This window comes from Urocitellus parryii, chromosome 5 (genome assembly GCF_045843805.1).
Source record: "Urocitellus parryii isolate mUroPar1 chromosome 5, mUroPar1.hap1, whole genome shotgun sequence".
Lineage (NCBI taxonomy): Eukaryota > Metazoa > Chordata > Mammalia > Rodentia > Sciuridae > Urocitellus > Urocitellus parryii.
This window is the reverse complement of record NC_135535.1, coordinates 172965095-172977322: the sequence shown is the minus strand read 5'-3', so window position 1 is coordinate 172977322 and position 12228 is coordinate 172965095. Positions and strand designations below refer to the sequence as shown.

At 36.0% G+C, this 12228-nt stretch overlaps 1 protein-coding gene across 2 annotated transcripts in view; it reads left to right on the top strand.

Moving 5' to 3' along the window:
• The window catches only part of Wapl (WAPL cohesin release factor), a 77889-nt gene extending 69391 nt beyond the window's left edge, over positions 1 to 8498 (top strand). For both annotated transcript variants that reach the window (XM_026397019.2, XM_026397018.2), the window contains exons 17-19: positions 2926 to 3014; positions 7506 to 7601; positions 7907 to 8498. In XM_026397019.2, the coding sequence (XP_026252804.2) occupies positions 2926 to 3014; positions 7506 to 7601; positions 7907 to 7972 (251 nt within the window). In that variant the 3' untranslated portion in view covers positions 7973 to 8498. The remainder of the gene's footprint in view (positions 1 to 2925; positions 3015 to 7505; positions 7602 to 7906) is intronic.
• Positions 8499 to 12228: the final 3730 nt, after the last annotated feature.

Here is a 12228-nt window from a genome sequence, read left to right as displayed (position 1 = left end):
CTTGGGCCCTCTCTCCTTTATTCTTTGGTAAAATGTGAACATTATGGTTTTTCCAGTTTTGAATTTTTAGATTCTTTTATCAGCCTCACTTTAAACTTGAGATCTTTTGTCATAAATTACAGTATTAGTTTTGAAAGAGTAAGTACTACTAGTTCACAAATGCAGTAAGAAATAACACTAGAGGTAATATCTTCGCTAATCAAATGTTTATTAGATGTCTACTGTTGTCAGGAATTGTGATCTTGGATTTACCATTCATACAAATTCTGTAGAATAGCAGTTTGTAATTTCATGTCCGTAAGATTTGAAATTTAATATGTTCAGCTTCACCTGGCTAGGAAGTAGTCTATAGCAATATCTGAATATGAGCCTTTCTTTTTGTTTCTTTCTGTTTCCTCATGCCATTAGTTCTAATATTGAACAAAGTCTGTTCCTAAGAAGCTCGGCTACTAAGTTTTGATGTTTCAATTGGTATAATAATATTTTTGGTTGTTTAGTAGTCTTTTTTTTAATGGTAGCTCTATCAAGATATAATTTGTAGCTGGGTGTGGTGGTGTATACCTGTAATCTCAGCGGCTTGGGAGGCTGAGACCCAAGGTTCGAAAGTTCAAAGCCAGCCTCAGCAACTTAGTGAGTCACTAATCAACTCAAAATAAAATACAGAATAGGGTTGGGGATGTAGCTCAGTGGTTCAGTGCCCCTGAGTTTATTTTTCCCAGTACCCCCCCCCCCAAAAAAAGATAATTTATATACTATATAAAGTTACCTCTTTAAAGTAAATAAATGTTGTAGTTTTTAGTATATTTACAAAATTGTACCGCTATCTAATGCTAGAGTTTTCATCAGCTTGAAAGAAACAGCATACCCACTAGCAGCCATCACCACCATTTTCTCCCCCAGTCACTGGCAACCGCTTATCTACTTTCTCTAGATTTTCCTGTGTCCCACATTTCATAGAAAAAGAATCATACATGGGAGGCTGGGGATATAGCTTAGTTGGTAAAGTGCTTGCATCCCATGCACAAGACCTTGGGCTTGATCCTCAGCACCACCATCACCACCAAAAAAAAAAAAATCTTATAATATATGGCCTTTTGTGACATGCTTCTATGTCTGCTATATGTTATATCATGTGTTAATAAGATATTCCTTATTTGTATAGTCAAAAATGTTTTATTTTTATCGTTGTACCACATATTGTTTATCCATTTTTCTGCTGATAGGTTGTTTTTACCTCTTTTACCCCCCTCTCCCTTTTGTGGTGCCTGAAATTGAACTTAGAGGTAGTCTACTACTGAGCTACAGCCCCAGTCCTATTTAAAAAAACAAAAAACAAAGTCTTCAAACTTGGGATCCTCTTGCCTCATTCCCCATTTGTAGGCATGTGGTGGTGCACACCTGAGATCCCACAATTCTGGAGGCTGAGGCAGGAGGATTGCAAATTTGAGACTAGCCTCAACAACTTAGCGAGATCTTGTCTCAAAAAACAAAACGGTTGGGCATGTTGTTCAGTGGTAAAGTGCCCCTGGGTTCAACCCCCAGTACCTAAGAGTGGAATCTTTAGATTATACATTAACTCTATTTAACATTTTAATGTAATGCTAATCTGTTTCCCAATGTAATTGTACCATTTTACATTCCCATCTGCAGTATATGAGGGTTCCATTTTCTCTGCACCTTCAAAAATTGTCTGAAAACATTTAGAGTATATACCTAGTGATTCCTTGTTGGGGTTTCATTTACAATTTCCTGATATCTAATGATGTGGAACATCTTTTATGTGTTGGCTTTTTTTATTATTATTATTTTTATTGTTGGTTGTTCAAAACATTACATAGTTCTTGATATATCATATTTCACACTTTGATTCAAGTGGGTTATGAACTCCCATTTTTACCCCGTATACAGATTGCAGAATCACATCAGTTACACTTCCATTGATTTACATATTGCCATACTAGTATCTGTTGTATTCTGCTGCCTTTCCTATCCTCTACTGTCCCCCCTCCCCTCCCCTCCCCTCTTCTCTCTCTACCCCCTCTACTGTAATTCATTTCTCCCCCTTGTATTATTTTTCCCTTTCCCCTCACTTCCTCTTGTATGTAATTTTGTATAACCCTGAGGGTCTCCTTCCATTTCCATGTAGTTTCCCTTCTCTCTCCCTTTCCCTCCCACCTCTCATCCCTGTTTAATGTTAATCTTCTTCTCATGCTCTTCATCCCTACTCTGTTCTTAGTTACTCTCCTTATATCAAAGAAGACATTTGGCATTTGTTTTTTAGGGATTGGCTGGCTTCACTTAGCATAATCTGCTCTAATGCCATCCATTTCCCTCCAAATTCTATGATTTTGTCATTTTTTAATGCAGAGTAATACTCCATTGTGTATAAATGCCACATTTTTTTTATCCATTCGTCTATTGAAGGGCATCTGGGTTGGTTCCACTGTCTTGCTATTGTGAATTGTGCTGCTATGAACATCGATGTAGCAGTGTCCCTGTAGCATGCTCTTTTTAGGTCTTTAGGGAATAGACCGAGAAGGGGAATAACTGGGTCAAATGGTGGTTCCATTCCCAGCTTTCCAAGAAATCTCCATACTGCTTTCCAAATTGGCTGCACCAATTGTGTTGGCCTTTTGTATGCTCTAGAAATGTCTATTCAGGTTCTCTACGCACTTTTCAATTGTACTGTTTTTTTGTTACTAAGCTGTAAGAATTCTTTATATAATCTGATAAGAGTTTATGGTTTTAATTCTTATATTTGGGAATCTGCCATTTTGAGTTAATTTTTATTAATTTGGAATATATTATTCAACCATTTGTTGATTTTTTTTTTTTTTTTTTTTTTAAGAAAAGTAAAAGAATGGTTGGTTTTTGTGGTGTTGTATTATTTGGTACACTGTTAAAACTCTTTTTAAATACCCTCAGCCCTTCAGCATGCTGGCAAACACATGGAGGATTGCATTGTGGCCTCCTACACCGCTCTACTTCTTGGATGTCTCTGCCAGGAAAGTCCAGTAAGTAAATAGTTAAGAGATTTTTATCTATCTTTACAAAGATTCAGTATAACAGTTTTATTACCATTGCCTAATTCACTTATTTATTTCTTTAATTTTTTCTCCAGTTACATCTACTTTATTCCAGAAAGGCTTTTAGTTGATTATAGAATTATTTAAACAATTGTATTTCCTCCCTATTGAAGAAAAAAAAGCAAGCAAATGTCTACCCTTGCAGTAGTTTTCCTTTATAAGTTTCTCAAATAGTTTTCTTTTTTTATGTACCCCTGACATCTTTATTTCCTTTCCAAATAAGGTTCGGAGTGAAGTGAATTGTTGATTTTTATGGCTTTATTAGAATGATATGCCTGTCAGAATCAGGCTATTTGAGATCTCAAAAGAGGAGGGCAGATGGGAATAACAAACTAGTCAGAGTGTTTTTAATCTTTAGAAAAAAGAAACTTTGCATACATGAAAATTAAGATAGCATCTAAGGTTAGAGATTTTTTACATGTTTGTTGCAGTTTTCAAGGTACATTACAAAGTAAGAGTACATTGGATTATTTAAGTATTTTAGGTTATTGGGGGACTTAGATCATTTCTACCTTAACTACTGTCCTTGGTATGTTATGTTGTCCATTGCTGAAAGTGCTCCTCATAGCCATCAGCTGACTGTAGCTAGGGTTATCTAGTTTAACAGTACAATATTCAGCACTAGTAGGTCCCTTCTCCTGTTTCTTAAGACATTTTTCTCACCCTCCCTATCTACTCTTTACCAAGTAGTCTTTCCCCAGTCTTGGCCAGCATTGAGTCCTGCTTTGTCTGAAACAGTCACTGTTCAAGCAGATAGTATTACTGTGAATGATTTAGATCATCAGAATTTACCTATGAGAAATACGAGTGTCTAGGTACTTCTGTGACTACTTTTGAGCACAAAGTAGATGGTTATGGCTATTGAATAGTCTGCTATGATGGGAAAAACAAAGATGTGTAGTAAAGAAAAATAGTACATGAAGGAGATGTCAGAGTCATTGTGAATCTCTTTATAAACTGTGGGGCACAGGTGGATATTCTTAAGTGAAAGTTAAGTTGTAAAGCCAGATTTTAAAGTAAGTAAAGGAGGATTTTCTCTAGGAACAAGGGCTTTCAGGAAACAGTAGAGATCTATAGTGAGAGGGTTAGATTCAAGAGAAAGCAAGGGCCATCTATATTCTGAAACTTGTTTTAAAATGGAGGTCATCTCTCTTTTGAAAGAGGGTTGGAAGAAAGAATGCAATGATAAAATGATGGTTTCATTTAAGGGGACACTTTGCTGGCTTTTGTGTAATGGTCCATCTATCCACTCTTTTTCTTAATTTTAGCCATTGAATTGTTGCCTTTTTGCACTTTCTGTATATCCACTCGTCTGAGTCCTACGTGACTTTCTAATCAGTCTTGCTTGTCTATCTTTTCCATTGTCGATCTAAATGCACACTAGCCAACTCCATGTGGCACCCTCCAGGCACCACTGCTTTCAGTATCCAGACCAGAGTTCTCATCATGGCTTTGGAATTCCTGCAAGATCTTTATCCCCCTTACCTCTAATCTTCTTGGTTCAGCTTTTTAACTTATTTTGAATGACAAGATTTTGAAAGTAAATGAGGAATACCATACAAAGGAAAGAAGGAAGAGGCGGGTTTCAAATAAAAACAATGAACATAATACTTAAATTAGGGGGATGCAGCACGGTGATAGAAAGTCTGTCTAGCGTGTGTGAGGTTCTAGATTTAGACTCTAGGACTGTGGGGGAGGGGGGATAGTTTTAGGTATTTGTTTCTCATATGCCCTAGTTTCATTTGTATTTAATTATGATTATTAAGGGTTCATTAAATTGTGTTAGTACCATGTGATTTATCTTGGGTTATTTTTTCCCCATGTTAATTCATATTCTTGTTTGTAGCTCTCTCATCTCTAAAGAGATTATAAGATTCTTAAGTCGTGAGCAGTATTGTGAATTCATAGAGTCCTATATATGTGTGTTGCTTTGGAGGATCACTGAAATTAACCCTAAAATCTAGATGATAATACAAAATGTAAAGGAAATCGGATTGCCCGATGTAGAAGAGTTAGAAAATCCTGCCTGTACTCCTCCAAGAAGCCTCCCCGGGTTGGATCTTGGATGAACCCATGGCTCTCTCTGCCCCTCCTTCCCAAACTTGAACACACTGAGTGATATGGTGAGCAGAGCACAAAGATAACCAGGCATACAAGGAGACAAGACCTGGGGGCTGGGGATGTGGCTCAAGCGGTAGCGCGCTCGCCTGCCATGCGTGCGGCCCGGGTTCGATCCTCAGCACCACATACCAACAGAGATGTTGTGTCCGCCGAGAACTAAAAAATAAATATTAAAAAAATTCTCTCTCTCTCTCCTCTCTCACTCTCTCTTTAAAAAAAAAAAAAAAAAAAAAACAAGGAGACAAGACCCCATGAGCAAGATTATCAGCACAAACAAAAGACAACAGAGAATTATCAGACAGACATCATGGCCTTTGAAAGGTGTTTAAAAAAAAACATAAGAATCACAGGCTTACAGATCCTTGTGGTCCAGCTGATCCTAAAATTCACATGGAGATGGAAGGAACCCCTAATAGCCAAAAGAATAAGGAAAAGGACAAATTTGGAGGCTCATAGCTCCTGATTCCAAGATATATAGACAGATAAATAGATTATTTTATTTATTTGTTTTTCTGTGGTGCTGAGGATTGAACCCAGTGACTCTCACATGAGAGGCAAGTGCTCTGCCACTGAGCTACAGCCCCAGCCCCATGATTCCAAGACTTAATGCAAAGCTACAATAATCAAAGACTGTGTGGGACCAACCTTTAGACAGACAAATAGACCAAAAGAATGTAACTTAGAGTTCAGAAATAAACCCATGTGTTTGTGCTCATTTGAAAAAAAAAAAAAAATCCTGCCTGTAGACAAAGACAGCATACTTATTAGGAAGCTCAGAAGAGTGCACTCAATTTCTGATACCCATCCTTACTACCAGTTTGAATATTATGCATGGCAGTGTGTCGTCTCACTGCCCTTCCAGTTCTCTTGCCTTTCTCCATTCCTGAAATTTGCACGCTGCCACCAGAGCTAGCTTCTTGTAGGGAGCACTTGCTGATCATGTAGCCTCCTGTCTTTGAATCCTCCTTGGCTTGCTGTCATTAAGAGAATAATGGCTTTTTTACTGTTAGCAGGCCCCAAGACTGTTTCACCGCTCCCCAACCTAATATACCATAGTTTGGATACTTTTTACATTTCCCAAATTGTCTATGCTGTATCGTGCCTCTTGTTTTTGTGCCTGCTGCCCTTTGTTTAAAACAAGTGCTGTAACTGTCCTTCCCATTGCCTTAGCCACTATAAATGTTGTATTCTCTGGATTGTTGATAGAGATGGATTAAATTTGGATTAATGAGGGACTTCCATTCAAAGCATAATAGCTGATAATTTATTCTGTGTTACAGAGGTGTCCTTTTCTACTGAACAGTCCTCCAGAGACACCAGTCACTACAGTGCCCACCACTGTCATGGCTTTTGGTGGGGATGCTTAGTTTGATTGTGGATGATTGGTACTGCCTACTAACTATTCATCTGACTGTTGCTTTATAATTTCCTAAGTACCCTGGTGGAGAAATAGAAGAAAATAAAGGGGAATTTCCTTAGAGAGTAAGATGTCGTCTCTCCTTCCTTGCCCCCATCAACTAATGTCAAATTAGAAGCATTCTTTTGCAGCCTCCATCCGCCTCCCACACACACACACCTTTATCTTGTATATCCAGACTTTGGAAGACATGATTTTGTGGTCTTCATTATAATTGAGTCTTTACTAAGAAAACTTTTCCTTATTCTTTCTGAAGCTTTAAATTAAGCATTTCTAAATGTAATTAAATGAAACAGTGTTAAAGTAGATCATGCAGCATTTTCCTTGTAAAGGTTTGTTTATATATAGCTTGGCTGCTGCCTGTTAATAATAAAGAACACCTTAATCTACTCTCCTGGCATTGGCACAGAATCTCTATGTCATATTGTATTTTGGAAAGATCTAATTAATTCCTATTCTGAATAATTCATTTATGCAGCATGAGAAATTTTCTTTGATCTTTATTTCATAAACAACTCTATGAGTATATCCTGAAGTATAAACCTCTCCCACCTCATACACACATACTCAGCGGTGCAGTTTGTTATTCCAGGCCTTTTCTCTGTGCATTTACAAAAATAGCTTTGCCCAGAAATGTTTCTTTATCAACTTTGCCTTTTTCCCTTTCTTTCCGGTGGCGGGGATGGGGGTGGGGGGGTAGGAGGTAGACAAACTCACTAGAACAGAGTGTAGTCACATGTAAGTGAAATAACCAAGGTGTTCCAATCACCCTGTAGAAGTTTGCAGTATGATGTATGCCTTAACCATCAACACAGGATAAGGTGTAATTTCATGTTTTCTGCTAGTTGACCGATTTTATTTTCTTAAATCTGTTTCCTCAGATCAATGTAACCACTGTGCGGGAATACCTGCCAGAAGGAGACTTCTCAATAATGACAGAGATGCTCAAAAAATTCCTGAGCTTCATGAATCTTACTGTAAGTTGTTTTATTTAGTCTATGAATTTAAACCTAAGTATAATACATTGACAGACATAAAACTAGTATGGCCATGGTGACTGAAAGAAAAAGCAGATTCTCTTTAAAGTTTAAATAACTGTTTTATTTTTCAAGTTAACAATTATTATGGCAAAACACTATTTATTATAAAAGCCACAGTTTAATCTCAGTGTACTTTGATTTGTAGTGTTTAGGTTAATAATGTCTTTAGAAGTTAAACTTTGATTTAATATTTTCACAGTTTTGTTAAATATTAACCATTACTTCTTTCCCTCCTCTTTCAGTGTGCTGTTGGAACAACAGGCCAGAAGTCTATCTCTAGAGTGATTGAATATTTGGAACATTGCTAGCTGCTTTACCTTTGCTTCAGGTGCTCGGTAATGCTGGAGCTATCCTTAGACAAAGAAAAGTCATGAAAGAAGTCCTTGAAGATATATCAAGAACATTCATCAGTATCATTCATGTTTGGATTTTTAAGACCATCTGATTTCTTCGTCATGCATTCTGCATTTGCTAAATGACAGTTACTACATCAATCTGCAACTATCAAAAATGAGGGAAAAGGTTCAGGCTGTTAACAATTCCATGCAGTATTTAAAAACACTTATTTGGCAGAGTTTATATCCTCCCCTTTTTTTCTTGCTCTATTCTGGGCAAGTTTTAAGGGGAAAATTTGTGCTGCTGTTAGTGCAACTGCTGTGTATGTTGAGCCACTGTTGTCATGCCAGCCAGGTGCAAAGGCAGCTTAGCTACTGAGGTATCGAATGTTCTGAGGACATTCTAGACAACAGCTTAGTTCCTTTTTCAGGCTCATTTGCTTTTGCTTTTTTGTTGAATGATTCCAATCGTAAATAAAGCTTTTAATAATTTTGTGAATTTTTTTGTTGTTGTTCCCTGAACTACTGTCTATATTTAAAATTAGATGGAATCCAAAGATACAAGGGATAATAGTATATTTTTTTATTCTTGATTAGGTTTGGGTGTTGGACTATTTTTCACTTTTGAGACCATAACCATATTCAATATCATACCATAATGTGTCATAGCTATAGACGCAAGAAAACAACAGTTTGAGGGAATATTATATTGATGTGCCCTGTTAAATGATTAAGCAAAGTAGACAAACCCAGGGTAGTTTACACTTAATGCTAGGGAGGCTCTTGAAACATCATTTTGAGGGAAGCTCTCTGGATATATTTTCTAATATTCAGTACAGTAAATATAAGGAAGCTAAAACACCAATGTTGAATTCATGTTTCCAGATAACGTGTATATTCTTCTATAGAGTGACAGGATCAATTACATAAGCGCAAAGCCTTAAAATTGCTGGTTTAGAGAAGACCCTTTTTCCATCCAGATTCTTTGTTCATAGAACAGTTGTCATTTGGAAAACAGTTGTGGAACACAGAGAACATGTTTTATAGATTTGATTTTACAACATTGCAAATTTTTCTTGTATTGTTCAAACCACTGATTATACTTTTTTTTTTTAATTGGGCCTGAAGACAGGCTTTTTCAGAGATCAATTTCATTAATACTTTTAATTACCTTTCAGGTACTGGTAGTTAAATCATGTTTCTTTATTGGATTTGTAAAACTTGAAGCCATAAAAATATTGGTTTGGTGTGTATTGGGGAAAATAACTAGAAGTCTAACTTTTACCCATTTAGACTTTGTTATTTCCTTGTATAAAGTGACAAACCGGGGCTCTTGTATCAGTGCCAGCTGTAATGTTTTTTAATGCAGTGGCTGCCTTCTATTGTCTTCCTATTTTTGATAATGCAGATTGTTGGGAAATCTATAAGGAAGTAACTCATTCCAGGCAAATTTTCTTCCTGCTACCCCAGACCCCCCCTTTACCCCATCACCTTTTAAGAACATAGTAAGTATGCCAGTGTAACATGGGAAAGATTTAAGATTGTATTTGCCCTGAGTATAAAAGCTAGCTTAGCAAACTGTTGAAAACATTGGTAAATTATACCCATAAAATTAAATTAGTTATAGATATATTTGTTTAATTATTTTTAAATAAATTGATATTTATTAATCATTGGATTTAGAGAAAACAGATTTTTTGGTAAAACTGACTTGTGGCAGATGGTAAGGGATATTATAAAATATTTGGGTGAGATCAATCAGGGTGAACTACATTTTTCTGTTACACTGGTAATCATTTGGGAATTGGTTTACCTCAGTGTTTAACAGGTTTTTGTTTTGTTTTGTTTTTTAAATAATAACTAATTGTCAAGCACTGATAGAGATGCAGATTTTGGTTGGGGGTGGGGGTGAGGGAAGATACCACCTCACCAGCTGCAGTGCATTTGTGTGTTTTTAACCCTCAGAGAACTCTGCATTTTAGGGTACTTGAGGCTGACTTGCAAATTAACTAAAGTTTTAAAGTAACCTTTTTTTCCATTGTAAATATTTCTGTAAATACTACCAATTGGAAATTAGAACAGTAGAGTACTTTTCTGAATCCAATCCTATTTTTATTTTATACAGTATTTCTCAGCTGTGATCTTTGGAGCAAAAAGCCAACGGCAGGAAAAAATAGTTTGTACCAGTTTCATGAAGTATGTCTTTGGGTTTTTGTAAATAATTTTAACTCAAATAAAATTGCTACTTTCAATACACATGTTGTCTTTAACATAAGTCTATTGGCCTGTTTTGGAGAAAGAAGTCTCAAACTTGATATGGCCAGCTCTAATGGCCAACAAAGTGTGCCACTTGAATGAATTTCCACTTTAAATGTACAGTTTAACCCATTTTTTGTTGAGTATATATTTTATTATGTACTTGTAAATACTCATCTGAATAGAATGTAAACTTTTAACAACCTAGGCTGGTTATGGATGGTGCTTTTCTGGTTGTCTGGTTAGGCCTTTAGCACACTTACTATGTTATTTTTTAAATCTTTTGCCTCACCAAATATGAGCCAGTTTGCTTTTGAGGTTTTATAGCTGCTTCTAATTTTTTTCAGCTTTCCTACTTGTCAGCCAGCAGTCCTCCTGCATTTACAGATAGATTCCTTGACACCTTTCCTTACTAGTTTTAACCACATAAGTAGATGGAAGCTCCTAGGAAAGACCTTTCAATCTATTCTCCCCACTTACGTAAAATCACAACATGTAAGTATGGTTTAATTATACAGGCAGTGGATACAGAAAGACCTAAATCATGCGCAGATTTTGACTCTATGCCCTGATACCTGTTACATTTTTTAAATATATTTTATAGTTATAGATGGATGCAATATCTTTATTTTGTTTATTCCATTTTTATGTGGTGCTAAGGATCCAACCTAGTTCCTCACATGTGCGAGGCAAGTGCTCTGCCACTGAGCCACAACCCCAGCCCTATTTGTTAGATTTTTTAGCAAACTTTTGAAACTAGCTCTTGCACTGTTTTTCTATGGAGAAATGGTACAGTACCTCATGATAGTAAAAATTAAACAAGTATATGTGAAGAATTAGCAGTGTTCCAAATTTAGTAAGGTCTTGGTAAGTGGTAGCCTTTACCATGTTACTGCTTTGGCATTTTCACTCTTGGGAAATTAAAATGTTTTCAACAATGGAGTAGAATTCTGTGACTGGTAAGGATACCAGATCAGTGGCTTTTGGTTTTGTTAGCACCGTGTCTCCAAAATTGCCGTTTTCCAGATTGGTCTTGTTAATATCTTGGTAATAGCTAATAAAGCCAGGAGGAAATTAAGAACACTTCAGTGATTATTAGAATGTTTCAATGATATCTTTCAAGTCTTTTTTTAATTGTAGATGGACACAATACTTTTTATTTTTTTTAATGTGATTCATACATGCTAGGCAAGCGCTCTACCACTGAGCTACATACAACTCCAGCCTTCAAATTTTTCATACATTAGAAGAATGTATTAAAAGAGGTTTGTATGACTGTTAATTGCCCCTGATATTGCATATATAGATGGGTAACATATCTCTGGACAAAGAATTTAATAACTACAATTGTTTGGTCAAACCCCTATCCCTATCTAACGTGTGTGTGGTTTTAATATTCAAAACTTGATGTGCTGGCTTAAGCAAAAATAAGAAAATGTGTATACTACCTAGTTTTCGTTCATGAACCTATCTATTCAGAATTGTATTACAGACTATGGACAAATAGAATTACTCTGTAACAAGACTCATTGATTTTAGTGTATAGTACACCAAGTAGGTTGTGATAAAGGTACATGTAATAATCCCTAGAGCAACCAGTAAAAAGTAAAGCAAATATAATCTAGAACTACTACAGGAATCAAAATGAAACACTGAAAGTATTTGACTAGCCAAAGGTGAGCAAAGAAGGAGTAACAATAATAAAAGTAGGAAGCAAATAGCAAAGTAAATATAAATAAGCAAAAAATGTTTTCTCTTGAAAAAGAAACCAAAGATGTCCATTAAATAGAATTATACCAATAATTATATTAAATGTGAGCACACATTGTCAAACTGAACAACCAGGATGACACACTAAGTTAAAATATAAGAATATCACATAAGTAAAAGGGAAAGACCATGCAAAAAATTAATGCCATGGGTGGGGCTGGTTATTAACAGACAACGTAGAAATTAAGACAAGGGAATGTTAC